The sequence below is a fragment of the Gadus chalcogrammus genome, chromosome 22 (assembly GCF_026213295.1).
Source record: "Gadus chalcogrammus isolate NIFS_2021 chromosome 22, NIFS_Gcha_1.0, whole genome shotgun sequence".
NCBI lineage: Eukaryota > Metazoa > Chordata > Actinopteri > Gadiformes > Gadidae > Gadus > Gadus chalcogrammus.
In genome coordinates, this window is record NC_079433.1 from 2,919,978 (window position 1) to 2,944,300 (window position 24,323).

A 24,323-nucleotide genomic window follows, 5' to 3' on the forward strand; every position below is an offset into this window, starting at 1 on the left:
AGAGAGAGAGAGAGAGAGAGAGAGAGAGAGAGATTACTTGTATTTCATTCTTCATTAACATTAAATAAACACAGACATCACAACACAAACATAAACCATATGAACATTATGATAACAATAACTAACATTAATAAATAAGACCAGCCAGAGCTCTACACCGCCCTTCAGCCTACTACACCACCCTACACCACCCTACACCGCCCTTCAGCCTACTACACCACCCTATAATGCCCTACACCACCCTACACCGCCAAACAACACGCTGCACCTCCCTACACCGCCCTACACCACCCTACACCGCCCTACACCCCCCTACACTGCCCAACACCACAATACACCACCCTACAGTCCCCTACACCGCCCTACACCACCCTACACCACCCTTCACCACCCTTCACCACCCTTCACCACCCTACACCACCCCACACCACCCTACACCACCCCACACCACACTACACCACCCTACACCACCCTACAACACCCTACACCACCCCACACCTCCCTCAGCCCTTCATCTGATCAATAGAGTGGATATATATAAACATATCTATACTCATGGACACATGCCACGGTCGTTAGACCGGGCATTCGAGCCGATAGCCCCGGATCTTTATACTTATGGACAATAATAATAATGCTGAAAATATCCCCGCAGGCAGCGTAGAGTATACTTCTTAGTGGTGGCATTACCAGCAGCCACAGATGTAACGTTGTAGCCAGTGGAAACCGCAACATTCTGACGTGTCCATATATGGGCAGATTTAGAATAATTTGTTGCAAAATGATGCAAATTCAACGTCGGTATTCTTTCTTCTCTATGCAGAGCGCATCTCATCGATATTGCCGTTTCGTTCTGCCAGCCTTTTAGTGAGATCAGGGAGTGTTGAGAAGGACAGTAATAAAATATCTAAAACTTCAATAGCCCGGGCTTCTATTTGTTTCAATCACTGAACTTTCAAACACACACACACACACACACACCACACACACCGTGTGTGACCATGTGTGTGTGTGTGTCAGTGTGTGTGTGTGTGTGTGTGTGTGTGTGTGTGTGTGTGTGTGTGTGTGTGTGTGTGTGTGTGTGTGTGTGTGTGTGTGTGTGTGTGTGTGTGTGTGTGTGTGCGTGCGTGCGTGCGTGTGTGTGTTTAGGAGTATGGTGAATCTTTATCATGGGGTTAAATGATGGACATCTCCATGTGAGAGGTGAGACAGTAGATATAATCGCACCTCCTATCTGGTTAAAGTTCTCTTTCAGAATCCCAATCATGGCTTTGAAGACCTGCTGGGAACCCAGATAGATTCCAGTGTTCCTCTCCAGGTAGTCGGGGTCCTTTCTGGTGTGCCGCTCCATCCAGTCCTGTTTGAGGACTACTCTCTGGGTGTTGCTGTCATAGTAGTTAAACTGAACTCCATCCACCATCCCAACAATCACAAACTCTGGGAAGGTTGTGAGTCCAGACGACGCCGTGTAGAAATACTGCAGAGAGTGAAGCACTGTAGACAGACAGACAGACAGGTTAATACGGTACATCACTGTAGACAGACAGAGAGACAGGTTAATACGGTACATCACTGTAGACAGACAGACAGACAGGTTAATACGGTACATCACTGTAGACAGACAGACAGACAGGTTAATACGGTACATCACTGTAGACAGACAGACAGGTTAATACGGTACATCACTGTAGACAGACAGAGAGACAGGTTAATACGGTACATCACTGTAGACAGACAGAGAGACAGGTTAATACGGTACATAACTGTAGACAGACAGACAGACAGGTTAATACGGTACATCACTGTAGACAGACAGGTTAATACGGAACATCACTGTAGACAGACAGACAGACAGGTTAATACGGTACATCACTGTAGACAGACAGAGAGACAGGTTAATACAGTACATCACTGTAGACAGACAGACAGACAGGTTAATACGGTACATCACTGTAGACAGACAGACAGACAGGTTAATACGGGTACATCACTGTAGACAGACAGACAGACAGGTTAATACGGTACATCACTGTAGACAGACAGACGGACAGGTTAATACGGTACATCACTGCAGACAGACAGACAGACAGGTTAATACGGTACATCACTGTAGACAGACAGACAGACAGGTTAATACGGTACATCACTGTAGACAGACAGACAGACAGGTTAATACGGTACATCACTGTAGACAGACAGACAGGTTAATACGGTACATCACGACAGACAGACAGACAGACAGACAGACAGACAGGTTAATACGGTACATCACTGTAGACAGACAGGTTAATACGGTACATCACTGTAGACAGACAGACAGACAGGTTAATACGGTACATCACTGTAGACAGACAGACAGACAGGTTAATACTGTACATCACTGTAGACAGACAGACAGACAGACAGGTTAATACGGTACATCACTGTAGACAGACAGACAGGTTAATACTGTCCTTCACTGTACACAGACAGACAGACTTAATACTGTCCATCACTGTACACAGACAGACAGGTTACTACTGTGTATCACTGGAGACAGACAGACAGACATGTGACTAATGTCCATCCCTCTGGACCAGGGGTCGGCAACTAAGTTTGGCCTCGGGCCCATTTTTTTCCAGCCAGTAGGTGGCGGACCAGAACATTATCAAAGGCTAGTTCAAGGAATTGATTAATGAAAGTGAATCTGGAACTGCGCCGCACGCCCGTCAGCTGGCTTAGTCATATGCCTAACAAGCACTAGATGACTCTTAAAAGACGTACATATACACAAGTGTATGCTGCCCTAATCACATACATTTCATGCCTGATCACGTTGGGTAGAGGTGTTGCTGCACTGTCTCCACAGAGACAACTCAGCAATATCATCATGATCAGTTCTAACTGGAGAGAAAGTAATATCCGCGAGCTGCTGATCATGTGAGAGACGGTGATGCACCAAAGATGGTGCGATCTACGAGAGAGACGCAGAGGAACTGTCCTTACGAGGCTTTTGTCGGGATAAAAAACCCTACGCCTCGTTTCCACAGACGTATGTTTTTCGTATCCGTGCTTCCGTAAATTTACGGAAGGAGTCGCTAGTGTTTTACGTACGGACATGAATTTATTTACGGACAAAAGATGGGGGAGCGTATGATAATGGCCGTTTTTAGGAGACCGGTACTTTGGGACATTAGGATCGACATATACAGAGATAAAAACAAAACCAACCGAACCAGGCTTGGAAAGAGATCCGCGAGGAGTTTGGCCTGCCAGGTACTTACATGTTTTGTGAAAAACATAAAAACTTTCATACGGTATCTCCGTAAAAGGACGGCGAAAGTTAATTATTTGAACGTATATTACGGACATACCGGACAGAGGTGAGGAGTCTCGGAGGAAAAACGGACATTACGGAGAATCACATAGGTACGAATGGACTTTCGGTCGGAGACGGTTGGATCGCATACGAGAATGTAAGTATGTGGAAACGAGGCGTAACCCGTCCCTAACCCAAAAGTGGTCAGCAAAATAAAGAATACGTTGGCGTTTTTGCACTTGTAAAGAGTTAATCGCATTTGTAGCCTACTCAGACGTGAACTCATTCTTGCATGCGGGCGTCTTCATTCATAAAAAAATCGCCGGGCGTGCCATGCAACACAAACCACGCTCGCTCGCTCGCTGGCTGACACACACACACACACACACACACACACACACACACACACACACACACACACACACACACACACACACACACACACACACACACACACACACACACACACACACACACACACACACACACACACACCACGGCGGGTGATTTACTGCGCGCGCACACACACACACACACACACCCACACACACCACGGCGGGTGCTGATTTACTGCGCGCACACGCACACGCACACACACATGGCGGGTGCTGTCTGACTGCGCACACACACAAACCTCCGTTCCTAGCCTACTCACCGTTAGAAGAGCTGTAGGCGAAGTAGCCTCATCAGAGACTCTACTCTACGTTAAACAGAAAAGTCTCAGAGATTGGCGTCTTCAATCTTTTTTGGACTTTTGTCAACTACTCCTGCCTTTCTCTACGTGCAGTATCACACACAGATACGCCATTTCGGGTCGCCATTGTTGTTGTAGGCCTATATAGGCCTATAAAGGGGGGTTCCGTTTCATTTAATATTGCATAGTTTCCAATAACTAACGCTCAGCCCCTCGCAGCTTACGCGTGACCGTGACAAGTGTTTCTCTAACCTTTCGGGAGTAGCAGGATTTCATACAATTTAATTAATAAACGATTGTGAAAGAAAATAAAGTTCACTGTATCAGATATCTGACCCCTACTCTAGACAGACAGGCATATGGCCCCGCCCCCTGCCATATTGCCCCACCCCCTATCACATGGCTCCGCCACCTGGCCTTAATGTAGGAACCTTCAGTTTGATCTTATTGACTTCCAAACATCTCACTGACTGTAGCCTACACAGCACTGGCTGTCCAGACCTTCAACTGAACACAACCTGCTGCCTCTTAATCATTACTGCTGACATGAATAATAATCTATTATTTAAACAATTATTACAAGTTAATAATTATTACAAATTATTTACCATTACATGTTTGTGAATTTCTGTATTAGATTACGACATTTTAACTATCTTCACATTGCCATCATTGGAATGATAATAATTAATATAATATAATATAATATAATAATATAATTATTGAATTTCATAACAATATATTGATGGCAATGATAATAATTATATTATTGTGTGTCTGCGTGTGAAGGTGCGTATGTGCGCGTGCATGATGATTCTCCAAGAACATTGACAAGTTAAAAATAAAATAATTTTGAGTGTTAATATAATATTTAGGATTAAAAGTAGATTTAAAGTACACATCGGATTCCTTCCTAACTGAAGTTTAATGTTTGGTTCTGATAATAGACTGGTTTCGTTTTCACAGTTGAACCCAGAATACATGTTCTTATATTAGTTTAAATACTCACAGTAAAAGCTGAATCATGTTGTGGATTAATTGAACTCTTTACAGAGGATAATCAAATGCTTTTCAACCAAATTAGGGAATCCAAGCATTGTCTATTCAGGGACAATGAACCAACCATTTGGAAAGATAGTTTTGAAAAGTAAAAAACTTTACTCAGTCTACCTGAGGACACACCGTGAGCAAAGACCAACAGCAGCAGCCCTGTTAGCGCCTTCATATCGATGTATTCAGAAGAACGGCTCGATGAGATTATCCACAGAGACGTGACTCCGACTCCAGCATCAGACGCACTGACCAGGAAACCTGCGAACAAGAGACGGAGGGAGAGGGAGAGGCCGGTCTGGACCAATAGGAATTCAATACGGCTGCGACGTCATTGGTTTCCAGGAGAACTTTAAAGTGAAACTAACTAAACACATGTTTGTTAGTGTGTGTTTGTGTGTTTTTATTGGCTTGTGTGTGTGTGTGTGTGTGTGTTTGTGTTTGTTTGTGTGTATGTAGTTGTGTGTGTGTGTGTGTGTGTGTGTGTGTGTGTGTGTGTGTGCAGAGGTGGACTGGGAGAAAAATTCAGCCCTGGCATTTTCTCTCCAGACCAGCCCACTACATTATTAGCACTAGGGGTGGGACGAAACGAACGGGAAGAACCCTGTATATCCGAATAATAGTGCAGTTTTTTGTTTTTCAAGTTTGTGTTTCTTGTGCTGCTGACAAGAAAGTTGTGAAACCCGAACAGGAAGTTAACAGACATCCTGTGGTTGCTGCATCTCCACCCGCCATATCTACTACAAAACCCTTGTTAAATATCACACATGATCCAACGCAAAATCCTCTCTTGCAGTTATTAGTCTGTGACTGTGAAAATCGTTTGGTGTAAGCCCAGCATTAGTTAAAACCGGACTCGGACAATAATAACAAAATCTCCTGACAAATAATCTAAATAGAAACATATTACAGACAGTAACAGCATTAGAGCTGAAACCAATTTGTTTTAACGGTGACTCAGTCATTATGAAACCATAAATAGAGAATTTAATTTTTTTTCTCATATTCTCATACACGTGTATGTGCACATGTATGTATACATGTGCACACACATGTATATGAGAATGCATATCTATTCAGACCTGTAATTCGGCCTACCTGCATAACTGTTAATTTAACTTAAAAGATATGCAAATGTTTGAAATTAAAATCAATGTGAAAATCTTCAACCAGGAAATAATCATAATCAAACCTCTCTCTCTCTCTCTCTCTCTCTCTCTCTCTCTCTCTCTCTCTCTCTCTCTCTCTCTCTCTCTCATCATAGAATAACTTCTAGCAGGTGAGGAAAACCTGTTTGACAGGAGATTATGGTAGCAGAGAATATAAAGAGACATTTATGAATAACCAATTGTCATTTTATCACACATATAGTATGTTTCTTCACATAAACCTTTAAACATACATATTGCATTCCTCTCGAAATAGTCATCACCTCAGTAAACAATAAACGAATTGAAAGATTACAATAAATTCAATGGCAAATATTGCAAATTAAACTAATCATTTCCAATAGGTTTACTTGTATGTTGTGCTAAAATTGAAAGTGTCACATCTGTATTTACAATACAGCTTGATTCTGCATCTCTATTTACAGCTCATTAGTCCATGTCAATCTTTACTGTTGCTATGGCAACAAGAGACTGCTAACGTTAGCAGCTGTTAGCTAGCTTAGCCAAATCATCTGAACAATAATAACCCATAATATCACAATTCGGCCAATTTAAACAAAATCAACCACAACTACCAACAATCACAGCCCTTCAACTCTGGGCTAATATATTGTCGCAAGTATGCAGTTAATTAGGTCACATCACATTCAATGTAAAAACGTTTTCTACTCTGTTTTGGACATGTCTCAAAATGTAGCCTAGCTAGCCCCAGGCTAACGTTACTTAGCATATATGCCTCCACTCGCTCGTCTCCTGGCGCAGCAGCACCTGCTGGGGTGTGGACCCCGGCACCAAATAGGTCTGTCAATTTTGAACATTTAACTTCCATCTCCAGAGGCTTAAGTCGCCGTTTTTCAGCACCACCCGGGCGTTTTCAGCTCCGTACCGGCTCCCGCGACTCCGGCCCATGCCATGAGGTCCCGCCCACCCTGGTTTGTGTTGTGATTGACAGCACTGTCAGGGCTCTCTGAGCCAGTCAGCCCATGATTGATTGACAATGACAAACATAGACCAATAATATGCGTCGATGCTGGCAACACACTGCTAGCTCTCTGTAGCCCATTGGCCAGCCCAATTGGAGGGAATTTAGAGAGAGGAAAAAAGAAAACATAGCGGACCGGACCGGCCCACATTGGGTCAACGGCCCACCGGGACGATGCCCGGTATGCCAGATGGCCAGTCCACCCCTGTGTGTGTGTGTGTGTGTGTGTGTGTGTGTGTGTGTGTGTGTGTGTGTGTGTGTGTGTGTGTGTGTGTGTGTGTGTGTGTGTGTGTGTGTGTGTGTGTGTGTGTGTGTGTGTGTGTGTGTGTGTGTGTGTGTGTGTGTGTGTGTGTGTGTGTGTGTGTGTGTGTGTGTGTGTGTGTGTGTGTGTGTGTGTGTGTGTGTATGGGTGTGTTTGTGTGTCTGTGACTGTCAATCGTTTTCAGGAGAACCTCAAAGTGAAACTAATTTAACACACACACCACACACACACACACCCCACACACACACACACACACCCCAAACACCCTACACACACACACACCACACACACATACACATACGCATACACACTAACTGCGATCAAGCTTTGTGTGACCCTGAAATAATTGTTCTACATCATATTCAGCTGTATAATGTTCAGCTATACATAACGTTCACTTATAAATAATGTTCAGAAAAATCTAATGTTCAGATATACATTATGTCCAGCAGAGTGTTTAGCTATATCTAATCTTATCTATATAATGTTTAGATATATATAGTTCAGTGTTTGTACGTAAGTGTTGTTGAGTGTGTGTGTTTGTGATTTATGCGTGTGTGCAAAAAAATAAATAAAAAATAAATCAGCTTGTACCCTACGATTTGTTCAGGTGCCACTGATAAACCCGTTGTGTTTTTTAAAATAGTTTCAAAAAGTAACTGGAAGGGATCTACCCCACACAACACATATATCGTCATAATGGGTTCCGTAATGACACTGAGACGGTCCATACAGGCATGTACGGCGTCGTACAGGTTCAAACCAACGGGCAGACAGTAGTTTGGCTCCATGCGGTATAACTCAGCTCCAAAACCCGCACTCCATTGGGTGACATAGGCGCCTTCACGCCAGCGGACAACGTCTAGCTCAGGGCATACATTTTCACGGAATTGCATCCAATCATCGGAAAGCATACGCAGTACACAATAGCTGATCTTTGTGACAGGGTTCAGATGACCCGTGTTGTAGCAATGTTCATAACAATGATAAAAGCAACCTGCAATTTCGTAGGCTGTATGTGTAGGCCTACTCGGGGCATATCTGTCTAGGAAGAATGGTCCATAATGAACCTCACCATGATTGAGAGCAGGGTGAATCCCCACAATCCAAACCCAAACTCCAGGCAGGTTGTCAGCCCAACATCTAACCCAGAGTGCCCTCCATTTAAATAAATAAATGTCAGTTAAGTTACTCTCTTTTGGTGAATAAGGGAACAAAAGGGTGATTTAGCTCACGGCTCACTGATGAAAGCCCTTACATTTGCAATAATATGAATTCTAAGAACTGGGTTTAGGTGGTTCCCCAAATGCGTAAGAGACTGCAAAAATTGCAAAGCAAACAATTTCTGTTCCCTCTTTCTTCATTTGTCACGTGAAGTCGTTCCCCATTTGGTAATTCTTTCCCATTATTAACAGATTTGTTCTCAATCATCATCAACCTGTTGATTCTGTGTCCCCATACAGGAAATAGGTGGAATCAAGATGCTTATTATATTTAATTAATGTATTTGTTTATTTCCTTGTTTTCAAATTCCGAGTTGGTTGGTTGACACTTCATGAAGACCAAAGCCTTACAGAGAGTGCAACGCACACCTACTCACTGTCAGTCAGTCAGTCAGTCAGTCAGTCAGTCAGTCAGTCAGTCAGTCAGTCAGGCAGACAGACAGACCGACCGTACGACAGGCACACGCACACTTGTGTATCAGGACGCTAGTGGAGGAAGATCATAAGAAATATATACTCTACCCACACTAACGCTGGTCAGGGCTGTGGATCACACACACACACACACACACACACACACACACACACACACACACACACACACACACACACACACACACACACACACACACACACACACACACACACACACACACACACACACACACACAGCACTGTAAAATGCTCAACAAGTCAAATGCATTCATAAGGCACATTTTTATAAAGCGCAGTGTGGAGGTGTGGCGGCGTCTGGCCTGCAGGGGGAGTATGGAGCACCGGGTCTGCTGGGGTGATGGGTCAGATTGCTGACACGTGTCTGCAATCTGACCCAATCAGGAAGTGTGATTTATGTGCCTGCTTGTCTTTCAGTCGGGGGTTGAGAGCGAGAGAGCGAGAGCGAGAGCGAGAGAGAGAGAGAGAGAGAGAGAGAGAGAGAGAGAGAGAAGACGCCAGGGAGCCAGGGAGAGCGTCATAAGTGCTGGAGACGGACGGAATACACACGGAACGTTGTCCTTTTATTGCATGTGGATTGTTTGTTAACCGAAGGGGAAATAAACGGGATTTCGCTCCTTTTCCTTCAAAGAACTGTGTCCTGACTCCGCTGAACCCGTTACACGCACCCTCTCTGAATGCAACAAAATGTGGTTATGTTATTGTTATGCCCAGGCCTGGCTCTGGGCATAGGCAGTATAGGCGAATGCTACGGGCGCATCCATCCGCCGGGGGCGCCGAAAATATGGGATTCTTTTTTTTTTTTTTTTTAATACTGTATTCATCTAACTTTAACTTCAATGTTTATATTTCTTAATACCAGTAGTTATTTCATAACATAACATGCAAAATAAAAGAGCGCCCTAGTTTCCACTTCCTCCGCCCCCCCCCCCCCTAAAAGGGACTGCGGTCATGCCAGCCGACTCATCGAGATCGGCGGTCATGCCAGCCGACCCAGTTTTTTGCCGTACCTGTATATACTAGCCATTACGGTAATAGCGTCTCAGAACTAGTTTAAAGTAAAAGCATTCGTCGGGTAGCCTACATACAAAAAGACAGTCAATAAAAGCAAATACTATCAAAGGAAGTGTACGGCCGTTGTGGTATTTACTTTCAAAATAAAAGCCCACCAAACATTCCAATCTGAGACATATTACAAATGATTTTGGATTCGATTTAAAAGAAAATGCCCTGTTATTCCATGCTCATTTTACTTCAGGGTTATAGTTCACAACCCCATAGGGTCACCGAAGAAGTTCCAGAACATTCTGATGTGTAGTTCCAAAATAAAAGCCCACCAAATATGAGACATATTACAATGATTTTGGATTCAATTTAAAATAAAATACCCTGTTATTCCAGGCTCATTTCACTTCAGGGTTATAGTTCAACCCCCCATAGGGTAACCCACGAAGTTTCAGAACATTCTGATGTGGAGTTTCAAAATAAAAGCCAACGAAGAATTCCAATATGAGACATATTAAATATGATTTTGGATTCAATTTAAAAGAAAATGCCCTGTTATTTCAGGCTCATTTCACTTCATGGTTATAGTTCAACCCCATAGTGATACCCAAGATGTTTCAGGATACTCTGATGTGTAGTTTCAAATTAAAAGCCCACTAGATATTGAAATATGAGACTTATTACATATATTTTTTTGGTTTAAATTTAAAAGGAAACTCCCTGTTATTCCAGACTCATTCCATTTCAGGGTCACAGTTTAAGACCCCATAGTGTCACCCAAGAAGTTTCAGGGTATTCTGATGTGTAGTTTCAAGTTAAAAGCCCACTAGATATTGACATATGAGACTTATTACATATTTTTTTGGTTTCAATTTAAAAGGAAACTCCCTGTTATTCCAGACTCATTCCACTTCAGGGTCAAAGTTTAAGACCCCATTGTGTCACCCAAGAAGTTTCAGGATATTCGGATGTGTAATTTCTAATTAAAAGCCCACTAGATATTGAAATATAAGTCATATTTCAATATCTAGTGGGCTTTTAATTTGAGACTACTCATCAGAATATCCTGAAACTTCTTGAGTATCACTATGGGGTTCTGACCTATGACCCTGAAGTGGAATGAGTCTGGAATAACAGGGCGTTTCCTTTTAAATCTAATCCAAAGATCATACCTAAATAATATCTAATGTCTCATATTTCAATATCTAGTGGGCTTTTATTTTGAAACTACACATCAGAATGTCCTGAAACTTCTTGGGTGACCTTATGGTGTCTTGAACAATCGCCCTGAGCCTGGAATAACAGGGCATTTTATTTTAAATTTAATCCAAAATCATATGTAATATGTCTCATATTGGACATTTTGGTTGGCTTTTATTTTGAAACTCCACATCAGAATGTTCTGAAACTTCTTGCGTGACCCCATGGGGTCGTGAACTATAACCATTAAGTGAAATGGCCTGAAATAACAGGGCATTTTCTTTTAAATTGAATCCAAAATCATATGTAATATGTCTCATATTGGAATTCTTGGTGGGCTTTTATTTTGAAACTCCACATCAGAATGTTTTGAAACTTCGTGGGTTACCCTATGGGGTTTTGAACTATAACTCTTGGATTAAATTTTCTTTTAAATTTAATCCAAAATCATTTGTAATATGTCTCAGATTGGAATGTTTGGTGGGCTTTTATTTTGAAAGTAAATACCACAACGGCCGTACACTTCCTTTGATAGTATTTGCTTTTATTGACTGTCTTTTTGTATGTACCCGACGAATGCTTTTATTTTAAACTAGTTCTGAGACGCTATTACCGTATGGCTAGTATATACAGGTACGGCAAAAAACTGGGTCGGCTGGCTTGACCGCCAATCTCGATGAGTCGGCTGGCATGACCGCAGTTAAAAGGGGTAGGGGGCACCAGCAAAAATCTTGCCTAGGGCACCAAATTGGTCAGAGCCGGCCCTGGTTATGCCCACCGTTTTGTAATGACTTGAATTACTAACCGTACGACTCGACAAACAAATACGATGGCTGCATCCGTAACGAGATGTATTTTCTTATTTGTACCACGTTGGTCATTTTATCGTAAATTAAACACTTGTCTCCCATTTATGCTATGCACTTGTCTTTTTTTGCGTGCAATACAAAGTAAAGTTGTGGTGTTTGTTTTGGAGCTGGTTTTCTAAAGAGCCTAAAGTGTTAAGGTGACAGGACTAGGGGACTCAAACGCTTGACACAGGGAGGCAGAGACGGCGTGAAAGGCATAGACATCCTATACATAGACGCAGCATTGGCTGCTGGGACGCGAGAAATGCGGCCGCCATCTTGAAGTGTGGACGGGGAGCCAGGGAGCAGCATGAAGCCCGAGGGGTGATGGAACAGAGGATGTATTTCTGCTTGGGGAACACAGTTTGGCATCGACAACCACCATTCGGACTTGTTATCATTAGTTGTGTCTGTGTTTCATAAGATAAGGTGGCAAGACATTACCAAACACGCCTCTCTTGAACTTCCGAAAGGAAGCACGAGAAAGAAGCTATGCAAAACAGTCCTCTTTCAGGGTTTTAATCCTATACAGATATTGATATTTTTATGCATGTATATATATAATTTTTTTTCATTCACAATGCCTTGCATACACTACCTTGGTCAGTCTGCATTTACTCTCATTGCTTTTTATTGTATTTTGAACTTCCCTCCTGATTCACAATAATTGGGCCTAATGCCATAGATTTATTTTCCGTGATAATTGTTTTGTATTTTATTCTCTTATTGTTGAAACACTGTAAATGGTCAGTCTGCATTTACCCTGGCTGCTTTTTATTGTACTTTGAATTTCACTCGTTCTGGTCTGATCATTTTCCTGTATCAATTCCAACCTGCCAGTGTTGGCTGAATAGATGAGCAATTTTAATGCCTTTCATCATAAAACATTGACATTTGATACAAAATAAAGCTTTTGAAAATAACAAACAAAATCAAAAGAATAAGCCATTTGTAGCTGGATTCCCCAGCTACTGTACTCCTTGGGAAAGGAGTTGTTCGGTCAAGGAATGTCTAGTTCAGGGGGGGATATCCGGGTATGTGTGTTTCAGTTTCTCTTACTACTACCCGGGTAGGTTAGTGTGTATCTGTATCTGTTGTCTTATCTGTAATGAATGGATCTTCACAATCGTCCATGGCGGTGTTCACGGCTGGCCACGCCGTATCCAAACCATCCACAGTGCTATTGGGCAAAGCTCGCCATCGTAGATTCAATCTTCCTTGGATCAAACAAAAAAAACAATACAACAATATGAACAATATAATTCACGTTAGTTATCTTGTATTTTCACTATTCAGGTCCTAATAAAACAACAACTTACTAATGCCATCGAAATATATATGCCTGAATTAATCAAGGTGCACTGTAAAAAAAATATCGTATTTTTTACAGGGAATCGCTGGCAGCTGTGGTTACGAGAATTCCTGTAAAAAATACAGCAGCACCGTAGATAACTTAACCAACGAAATATGTAAATTGATTTACAGTGAAATGAATCACGGCTGAATCACATTAAAAAACTGTTTATTCTACAAAATTGTTTTGTTAATTTTGCATTACAGTGTTGTATATAAAAAGACAATTTCCTGTATTTTTTTAGTAAATTTAACAGGGAAATATCATACAGAAAACAAATTTAAACTGGTAGAACAGCAGTAAAACTTTGTATTTTAAATGGTGCTGTTCTGTATATTATACATAAAATCTATTTATAATATGCTGTATTTTTATGTTTTAATAATCAAGTTATAATGTAAAATGTACTCATACACCTGTAAAACTATTACTAATACTCCTACTGCAAAACATGCAAAATTACATTTTGAGAAAAGACGAGAGGAAAATCCCTTTTGGGAAATTTATTTACCAGCCATCGGCAATAAACAATTGGATGATTTTTTTTTCCAACATATACAAAATGGAAACAAGCAGGTGTCAGATAAAAATTACATAGTGCACCTGTACATATTGCAAGACTTTAAAACAGAAATTACATATTTTGCCTTAATAACAATAATAAAAATTGTGGATTTAACAAAGCGAAACCTAACAGTACCTCTTCCCTAATCCCTCTAAAACGTGGCCTAATGTGCCGAAAATTATCAGTGCTTTATGGCACTGGAAGTGTCCCGACTAACACACTGGGACTGTGTGTGTGTGTGTGTGTGTGTGCGTGCATTAACTTGAGAAGATAGCTACATATATTATATGTTTCGGAATCGTCCCCATACAATATGCACCCTGCTGTATAGGATGTCACCACGTCCGTGCCCGTGGGACATAGAACACATCGGGGGAAAACCACCTGTAAGGAAACAAACCTAAACAAGCCATCTAGAAAAAAAGCAGTAAGACACCGTAAAAAACAACAACCTGGAACATAACTACAAAGCAATAACATATTGAAAAAAGCATGTGGCGGACCCTCTACCAGGAAAAGTTACACAGTGTGCCTTAATTACCATAATACACATTTAGGATTAACAAAGCGAAAACTAAAAGTACCTCTTCTCAAACAAACAGTCAGAGTCCACATAGAGTTCATATTTAGGCTTGACGCCACTCGTGATCGGAGAGATCCTGTATCAGGGTGAGGACTCGAGGGTTCAGGTTGAGACGACGCTTGTTGTTCTTACTCTCTACTTTGGTTCCTTTTTCTGGGTTTATCGAGAAGAAACACCTGTAAAAAAAAAAGCATATTAAAGCATATTAATTGACCATTTAAAAAAAGAAGTACAAGAAGAACCAAGACCAAGACTCAGGCCACACCTATAGAGCCAAGGCCGAGACAGACCCAGTTAGTTAAAGTCTGGATTAAAAAGGAGAATGCGTGCCGTTTTTAACCCATAGCCCTGTTACCGAGTGCTGTCAGTAGGAAAAAATATCGAGAACATTTGGCACAATATTGACCGAGTATCAGAACGGCAGCTAAAGCAAACCTATGGGGGCAAGCAAACCAAAAGTAAAACTTAATGGAGCTTGGCCCAATAGGTTTGCTTTAGCTGTCGTTCTGATGCTCGGTAAATATTGAGCCAAATGTTCACGTTATTTTTCCTACTGCAGCACTTGTAGCCTCAAATCAACAGGGCTATTGATTACAAACGGCCGGCATTCTCCTTTAAGACGGGAACCTCTGAGCCAGACTCCAGGTCCCACAGTCTCAGGTCTGAGAAATTAGTAAGCCATGATTACTCACCTTTGAAGGAACTCCAGAGTTGAAGCCAGCTCAGATGGATAATGGATGTTGAAAATGTAGTAGCTCCCGAACATGAGGCACAATGCAGAAATGAAGGAGGAGATGTTTGTGTTGACAAGGTTCCGATCCAGACTCAGCACAGTGTTTCCCCTAGAATTTTTTTTAGGCCCGGTGGTAAGAGCTGATAGTGTGATTTGTTATACATTTTTCACGGGATGCTAGAGTATTTGTTGGTTATTTCCTTGTAAAACACTTGCTTAGCTATCACAAGTTGATAATGATTCAATAAACACGTTATTAACAATAAACAAATTTTATTTACAATACAATTTTTGGTGGTGCTGTCACACTAAATTTGTACCGGCTGCCAAATTTGTACCGGGCGCGTCATCCATATGTAATCCATTCCAAACCTGCCTGCAACAGATGATCGCGTCGTCCGTTGCCGGGCAGGTTTCAAAAAACATTCGCGCTCATGTTGCCAAAGACGAAATAACATAGTACAGTTAACGGATCGCTAGATAACACTTGTTTTTACTTTATATTTGTATTGTATTTCATTTTTTAATCAAATTTAGCTAGTAAACTGAGTGTTTAAAGCGGGTTTCAAAAAACATTTGCGCTCATGTTGCCAAAGATGAAATAACATAATACAGAAAACGGATCGCTAGATAACACTTGTTTTTACTTTATATTTGTATTGTATTTCATTGTTTAATCAAATTTAGCAAGTAAACTGAGTGTTTAAAGCAGGTCAAGGACGAAATAGCACAATACAGATAACGGATCGCTAGATAGAAGGTTCGCGAATGTTCGTGAACCTTTCACGTCATTCGAAAGGTTCTAATCATCTGATCATCTGTTGCCGGGCAGGTTTGGAATGGATTACGTATTGATGACGCGCCCGGTACAAATTTGGCAGCCGGTACAAATTTAGTGTGACAGTGCCATGCTAATGATGATATAACTTAATGCTGTCAGATTGTCCGTTATGATGGGGCATAATCTGCGCACGCGCAACACCGCTTTTTTTTTTTTTTTTTTTTTTCTTTTTTTAATCTTTTTTTTTAATCTTTTTTTTTTCATTTTTTTTTTTTGGCCTGTTGTTGGACTGGCGGGGGCGCTCGTTGGCCTGGCGGCCCGCCAGGCCTGAACAATGGTAGGGGAAACACTGCAGCATGTACCTTGTTGAGGAATAGCAGGACTGTCCTATGAACAAATTATTTAACAGGTTTTATTAACAAGCACTGAACTCACATCAGGGGAGCATGCTTTATGCTTCCTACACATGTGAGAAGTAAATGATGACTTTTTTGTAAACATGTGCTTACAACCACTTACTGGACATGACACAGACCTGCCCTCTCCAATATGAATATGATTTAAGTGAGACACTAGCTCTTTCACTGTGTGAAAATGGCCGGCACATAATGAAACTGCGCATTTTAAATGCAGCTCTAGGAGTGGCTTGCGGTTCAGGTGCATTGTGCACGCGATAAAAATGCCCCTTGAAAGCTGCATAAGTGGTAAATGTTTGACTACAGTTGGCGCCAACACATTTGAAAAGACAACGAGGCTCATTCCTATGCACTCTGCAATGTAGTACATAGCCTCTTAATGTAACCAATATCTTTCTACAAAAGACGCAGGTGATCATTTTAATAGAGTTATCAATCTATTGGTCTTTAGCCTGCTACATATCAACTGTTGCTAGCGCCTGCTAAATATCAACTGGTGCTAGCTTACACCATGTGCTTTCAGCAAAAAGAAGGAAAAGTAGCTGACATTTTGAGCTTACCTTGCAAACTTTTTTGCAATAGCACCGGATCGATTGAATAGCCACGGATCTTCCAATCGTGGATTTGTCCAAAATAAGTTGAATGAAAGTAGTACAAAGTAGTCCGGTAGTCCGAAGATTTCTGATGTGTTCTCCACTCTGCAGACGCGGCGGCGCTACTACTGGCTCGTTGGTGACGTCAGCTGAAGCCGTGAACGAGGAGCTCGTGCTTCTCCTCCCGCCCTAACGTCATTATCCAATCAGAGACGAGCTGCACACTTTTAAATTCAAAGTTAGGCGGATTTATCAAACTTGCTAAAAGAAAAACAGGTGCAGTTCCTCCGTAAATTACCCAATATTCATGGATGTTTTTATCTGGCTCACCAATCTCACTCACCAAATCTCAATATCACCAATATAAAACCTGCATCATGAAGCTCAGAACCAGATTGGCTACAAATAGCCATGATAAAAAAAAAACATTGGAATTATAATTGTATATTTTTATGTATCCTATAAATATATAGGCAACCTCGAGGTTCACAATGAAATTTTTTTCACAGTGAGAATTTTTACTATGCAAATCTCAATTTGCATAGTTTCATCAAGATCATGTTAAAAGTACAGCATAGACTTGTATATATGATTACATATATGTTTTGTATTTTTAAATCAACTGGCTAAAACTGTAGTTTCTACAATATTTGCATGTCAAATTAACATTTTTGTTTTGTTAAGAATATTACAGTATTTCACTGTTTTTGTTACCAATATTTGTAGTTTTAACAAATAAATTTGATTATAATCACATATTGTTATTGTAAATATAACAAAAACATTTTGTTGAATAGTTTACAAAAGTTCACTGTGATTTAAACGAAAAATATATATTTTTGGGTTTACTATACTCTTCTGTAGGGATTTTACATAGTTTTTATGTAAATTTCACAACCATTTTTTACAGTGTGGTAATATTAATTTATGGCGTTTTATAGCGGGAGATTCTCTGTTGTGCTTAATACCTGCCGTCTGTCCAGTGTTACGGTTCAAGGTGACCCCCTGGAAACGGGGTGCTGCTCACGTGTAATTTCCTGTAACTGGAATTATGTTGAGCGCTCCCTACTGGAGAACTCATGCAATTGCATCTTTAAATAATAGAGGGTTTAGTAGCCCTATATTCCATATGGGTTACACCCTCCCCCCTTGACTCTGCATGAGTCCCTTCATGCTCTTATCGGTAGACTACAGGGGAGATGTCGATAGTCACCGATGGCATCAGTGACTTTATTAAACCTCTCTAAGAGACGTTGTGCAAAGGAGATTAAGGGTTTCCCCATCTGGCTATACTGGAAGCGCCCAGGTGGTTGGCGCGACCTTCCAGATGTTCGTGTAGCGATGTTTTGATCATTTGTCTCTCCATCTGTGATATTTCTAATTTCTTTGTTTTTGTCATCGGTATCACCGGTTGGTTTGTGGTTCAGCTGCTGGGTTTCAGCAGTTTCTCCATTTCCATCATCCTCAGCCATGGCTGGAGTTCCATTTGTCATGTCCGGTAAAGTTACATTCTCTTCAGCAGAGAGTTGCTCATCCGTGATATCTGGTTCACCCCCTTGAACCAACTCAGGGACTGTTTCAACAGCTTCTGCCGGCAATACTGGGGAACTGCCTTCACAGGGTTCACCCTGGGGCTGGGGGGGTCAAGGAAGGAATAATATGAATGCTAAAGATATTAAAACACAATTGATTAGGCCTAGGCCGACTTATGCTATATCAGTCCTCCTAATCCTGAATGCACTGTGCATACATTTTTTCACGGCATTTCCCCCCCTGAAATAATTCCATATTACAAAAGTCCAAAATAGCTTATGTGACAACTACATTTATCTTAATGTGCTGATTTCTAAAACATACTTTGCGCAGCAAAGAGTCGCCTTTATCAGATTCCGCATAAGGTTTCATTGATTGGCTCTCTAGTCTAGAATATTTGTAGACATTAAAAATGCAACGTTCCATTTTCTTTTATTTTTTTATTTATTATACATGAAAGTATTAAAAGTAATAAATTTATAATTTAAAACGGGCCTGTCTCAGTAAAATAGCTGATTTCCAGCAGGTTCCTGTTCTGCAGCACATACAACATGTAACAGGGACAAGGCACATCACACGTCACATTTACAATACAACACATAACAGGGACATAGCACGTCAGACATCAGTAGGACAATCATATAGACAGCAGACTGAGCACAGACAGTGATCTATATAAGTCAGTGTTCGCAAGTGTATGTGGTGAGGAGTAACAGTTTATAAGCTTTTTTGAACTGTGTGATGGATTGTAATGCTCTAATGTGATGGGGAATGCCATTCCAGACTGTGGTGACAGTAGGGTGAAGGACCTCTTGCCATAGCCGTTATTGTATGCGGGCACTGGGTGGAGGGCAATGGAGACAGATCTAGTGACTCGCACTTGGGGCATGTTATGTGTTGGTAAGAGGGAGATGAGTGTTTGTGAGGTGCTGTGTTGGAGTTGAAAATAAAATGTGATAGCATGACTGTAAATACAATTTTGAAAGGACAGAGTGTGTGATTTAGTGAGTGCAATGCAGTGGTGTGTCCATTTTGAAAGATTGCTCTGGATCTTTAAAGAGCCCATGCCATTAAAATCACATTTTTCCTGTTGTTTGTTAAATAACATAGGTCTGAATAAGTTTGTGAGCTGTGGTAAGTTTGAAATCTATGCAGTTTGTCTGCTGAATGCAATAGGCAATGAAAGGAAAAAGGCAGAAGAAATGAGCCAATCTGGATAAGGTGACATTGTGACGTAGCGTTGTCAAACTATTATTCATGGCCCTGCCCACTTGGTTGGTTCGTAACCACCCACAAGAATTCTGAAGGAGTCATGATTGAGCTAGTGCTAAATGCTAATACGTGTATGGTAGTTGCTTAGTTCGTAGTGACAGGCTAGTTACAGAATTTTGAATGCAATGGCAGAACGACATCGAAGTTCATGAACTGCGACATGCTGCCTGCCGCCGGTTGCCGCGAGGCACCACCGCCGCGAAGCACCACCGCCCGGCAGCGGGCAGCCGGGCGGTGGTGCCTCGCGCCGGCAGCAGGCAGCAGGCAGCGCGCGGTTCTGTCTACAGATTGATGTGGAAGTGGAAGAACCAGAGACGTCGGAGAACCCGACGAAGTCCTTTGGGATTCATTATATCGTCTGGACGTGCACACAGCTTTTGGCCGTGATAATATGTATTATTTGATATAGATATCTATGTATTATATGATATTATTTATATACAGAGCTCCAGGACTGTAACGCAAGTGTTGTACACTTCCTTGTTATTTGGATAACCGTTCTGCTGTTGGTGTGATAACACGTCGGACTCTCGTCTCTGGTATTTCTACAACTAGACCTGTAGTGGGGGTTATCTCAGCCATGGTTGAGAATGAATTGGGGGAAAGGAACTTTGGCTTTGACTCCCTGAAGTAGGCATGAACCACAACATGGAGGAGAAAGGGATTGTTGACCGCGGTCGTCTCCCGCCGGAGCCTCGCTGCCGATGGACCACCGCTTCAGGAGGCGGTGATTAGCGCTGACCGCTGCCGAGGCGGCGGGAAGCAGGGCTCAAGCGGGATACATTCGCGGCCAACAATCCCCTTCTCCTCCATGTCTTGGTTCATGTACTTCAGGGAGTCAAAGCCAAAGTTCCTTTCCCCCAATTCATTCTCAACCATGGCTGAGATGACCCCCACTACGAGTCTCGTTGTAGAAATACCAGAGACGAGAGTCCGACGTGTAATGCGCCATCACACCAACAGCAGAACGGTTATCCAAATAACAAGGAAGTGTACAACACTTGCGTTACAGTCCTGGGGCTCTACATCTAAATAATATCATATAATACATAGATATCTATATCAAATAATACATATGATCACGGCCAAAAGCTGTGTGCACCTCCAGACGATATAATGAATCGCAAAGGACTTCGTCGGGTTCTCCGACGTCTCTGGTTCTTCCACTTCCACATCAATCTGAAGAAGACGCGGTCGTTTGAGATTCATAATAGCCTATCGTCTGGAGGCTCACACAGCTTTTGGCCATGATAATATATATTATGATATAGATATCTATGTATTAAATGGGTTTCTAAGAGCCATTGCGATACATCCACCGTAAACAGAGCGCATGGTACCGTGGCTACAAGCTGCTCAGGGCCAGGTGATAATATATATTATAGATTATATGATATAGATATCTATGTATAATATGGGTTTCTAAGAGCCATTGCGATACATCCACCGTAAACAGAGCGCATGGTACCGTGGGCTGCTCAGGGCCAGGTGATAATATACATTATATATTATATTATATTATATAGATATCTATGTATAATATGGGTTTCTACGAGCCATTGCGATACATCCACCGTAAACAGAGCGCATGGTACTGTGGCTACAAGCTGCTCAGGGCCACACCCCCACCCCCCTCCTTGACCTGCCTTGACACGCCCACCGTAACCAGAGCGCATTGTACTGTGGCTACAAGCTGCTCAGGGCCACACCCCCACCCCCCTCCTTGACCTGCCTTGACACGCCCACCGAAACAGCGCGTTTGGGGGAAGCTCAATGTGCGACAGGTTCGGAGTGGCTGTAACTCTGCACCACGGCTGAATTTCGGGGACGTCTTTGAATACTGTGTTTGTGGCCCACTAATACCTATATTAAAGCATCCATAAATAGCATGGCATGGGATCTTTAAAGCTCGGTTGTATAGCCGTGCGATGGGTTCAGTAACTTCCTTGGTGGTGAGAGACCATATTGGTAAAAAGTAGGAGATGGTTGAGAAGACAATCGCATGCAGGTAGGTTTTGGAGACAGTTGAGGATAAGTATGGTCTAATCTTGTTATATACATTAGTTTCTGATATAACTTTTAGTTAGCTTGGAGGTGTGTTCACGGTAAGTGAGGTGTGAGTCAAGTAACACACCCATATACTTATATGTTTTGGCCATGATAAGATTTTGATTTGAAAAGATGATGGGACTGGTAAAGGACAGATGCTTTCTGGATGAGTGGAAATACATGCATTTGGTTTTTGTAACATTAATGGTTTAGTGATTGTCATTTAACCATTTATGCAAAGATTGAAGATCAGATGACAGTTTGGAGTTTATGGATTCAGGGTTAGAGTCGGACAGAAAGAGCACAGTGTCATCAGCATACATTAGGCATTTCGAGTAGTTGCACACTTGTGGGAGATCATTAATGTATAAAAGAAAAAGCAAAGGCCCAAGGATACTTCCTTGAGGAACACCCATGCCACACCCTAAGGGTTGAGATGTTGCACAACTTGTGATGTGTCTGTTAAATAAGAGGAAATCATATCTAAAACAGAGGGTGATAGGTTAAAAGAGTGAAGTTTGGATAATAAAATCAGGTGGTCTACTGTTTCAAACGCTTTACGAAAATCAATGAAAATTGCTCCAGTGGTGTGTCTTCTATTTAAAGAGTTTCGAATTTCCTCAGTTAAGAGTAGTAAAGTTGACTTGGTGGACCGCTTTACACGGAAACCATGTTGGCTGTCACTTGGCCTGTTGTTGCTTTCAAGATAGAAGCTTAATTGATTGTAGAAGGTTTTTTCAAGTAGCTTAGGTATTGTTGGGAGTATGGCTATAGGTCTATAGTTAGAGACCAAACAAGGGTTGTCAGCTGAAAATAGACAGCCTAATACAAAGGTTGATTAAGTGGTGGAAAAGAGGTATAAGGCTGTTAGCATGAGTCTTCAAAAACATAGAGTTTAAGCCATAACTATCACGACTGTGGGAGTCTTTTTAGAGCGTTTACATTCTTCATCAGATCGTCTTGTGTGATTTCAAAGAAAGAAATCATATCAGTTGTTGAGGATGGGGGAGATATGGAATGAGAGGTAGTGGGAAAGACAGATTCTAATCCTTGAACTGATAATATGAAGTATTCGTTGAAGGCATTTGCAATCTTTTCAGAGTCTGAGATAAGACTACCATGTAGAGAAATCTGCAGATTTGGCCTTTTTTTTTTTTCATTGTCTCCGGTGATGACTTTAAGAGTCTGCTATAGAGACTTTGGATTGGGTGATTTGCTGTTGGAAATATATTGTATTTGCCTTGCGTAGTTCTTTGATTTCTTATTTTTATGAAGTCATTTTTGCTCTCAGGTGTTCGATGTAATCTAAATAGTTTGAGAGATGAAGCCTTCTGTTTAAGGAGTTTGAGTATCTGAGAGTTTAACCAGGGTAATTTAACCTGCCGAGGGCGTACCTTACCAACAGAGGTATATTTGTTTTGTCATCTCATCTCATCTCTCATATGATCTTCGTCCGTTTATCCGGGGTCGGGTCCCGGTGGGAGCAGCTCAAGCAGGGGGCCCCAGACTTCCCTTTCCCGGGCCACATTGACCAGCTCTGACGGGGGGATCCCGAGGCGTTCCCAGGCCAGTGTTGAGATATAATCTCTCCACCTAGTCCTGGGTCTTCCCCGAGGTCTCCTCCCCACTGGACGTGCCTGAAACACCTCCCAATGGAGGCGCCCAGTGGGCATCCTTACCAGATACCCGAACCACCTCAGCTGACTCCTTTCCAAGTAAAGGAGCAGCGGCTCTAATCCGAGTTCCTCACGGATGGCTGAGCTTCTCAACCTATCCCTAAGGGAGATGCCAGCCACCCTTCTGAGAAAACTCATCTCGGCCGCTTGTACCCACGATCTCGTCCTTTCGGTCATCACCCAACCCTCATGACCATAGGTGAGGATAGGAACGAAGATCGACCGGTAGATCGAGAGCTTTGCCTTGCGGCTCAGCTCTCTTTTCGTAACAACGGTGCGGTAAAACGACCGCAATACCGCCCCCGCTGCTCCGATTCTCCGGCCAATCTCAAGCTCCATAGTACCCTCACTCGCGAACAAGACCCCGAGGTACTTGAACTCATTCACTTGGGCTAAGGACTAATTTCCTACCCGGAGTAAGCAATCCACCGGTTTCCTGCTAAGAGTCATGGCCTCAGATTTAGCGGTGCTGATCCTCATCCCAGCCGCTTCACACTCGGCCGCCAGCCGATCCAGTGAGTGCTGAAGGTCACAGGCCGATGATCCAATGAGGACCACATCATCTGCAAAAAGCAGTGACGAGA

At 42.1% G+C, this 24,323-nt stretch overlaps 1 protein-coding gene and 1 long non-coding RNA gene across 5 annotated transcripts in view; both read right to left on the minus strand.

Moving 5' to 3' along the window:
• Positions 1-24,323, minus strand: part of LOC130375606 (major histocompatibility complex class I-related gene protein-like) — a 124,407-nt gene that overhangs the window by 88,514 nt on the left and 11,570 nt on the right. The window contains exons 1-2 of one of the 4 annotated variants that reach the window (XM_056582634.1): positions 5,163-5,407; positions 1,228-1,494 (exon numbers count right to left, since the gene is read on the minus strand). In XM_056582634.1, coding sequence (XP_056438609.1) covers positions 1,228-1,494; positions 5,163-5,217 — 322 coding nt within the window. In that variant the 5' untranslated portion in view covers positions 5,218-5,407. Of the gene's footprint in view, positions 1-1,227; positions 1,495-5,162; positions 5,408-24,323 lie in introns of those variants that run through there. The other 3 variants (XM_056582632.1, XM_056582635.1, XM_056582633.1) reach the window with 3 other exon arrangements.
• On the minus strand, positions 14,343-17,396 carry LOC130375666 (uncharacterized). The gene is made up of 3 exons (XR_008893897.1): positions 17,177-17,396; positions 15,379-15,528; positions 14,343-14,862 (listed from the first exon to the last, which is right to left on the minus strand). It is a non-coding gene; the product is annotated as an uncharacterized LOC130375666 (long non-coding RNA).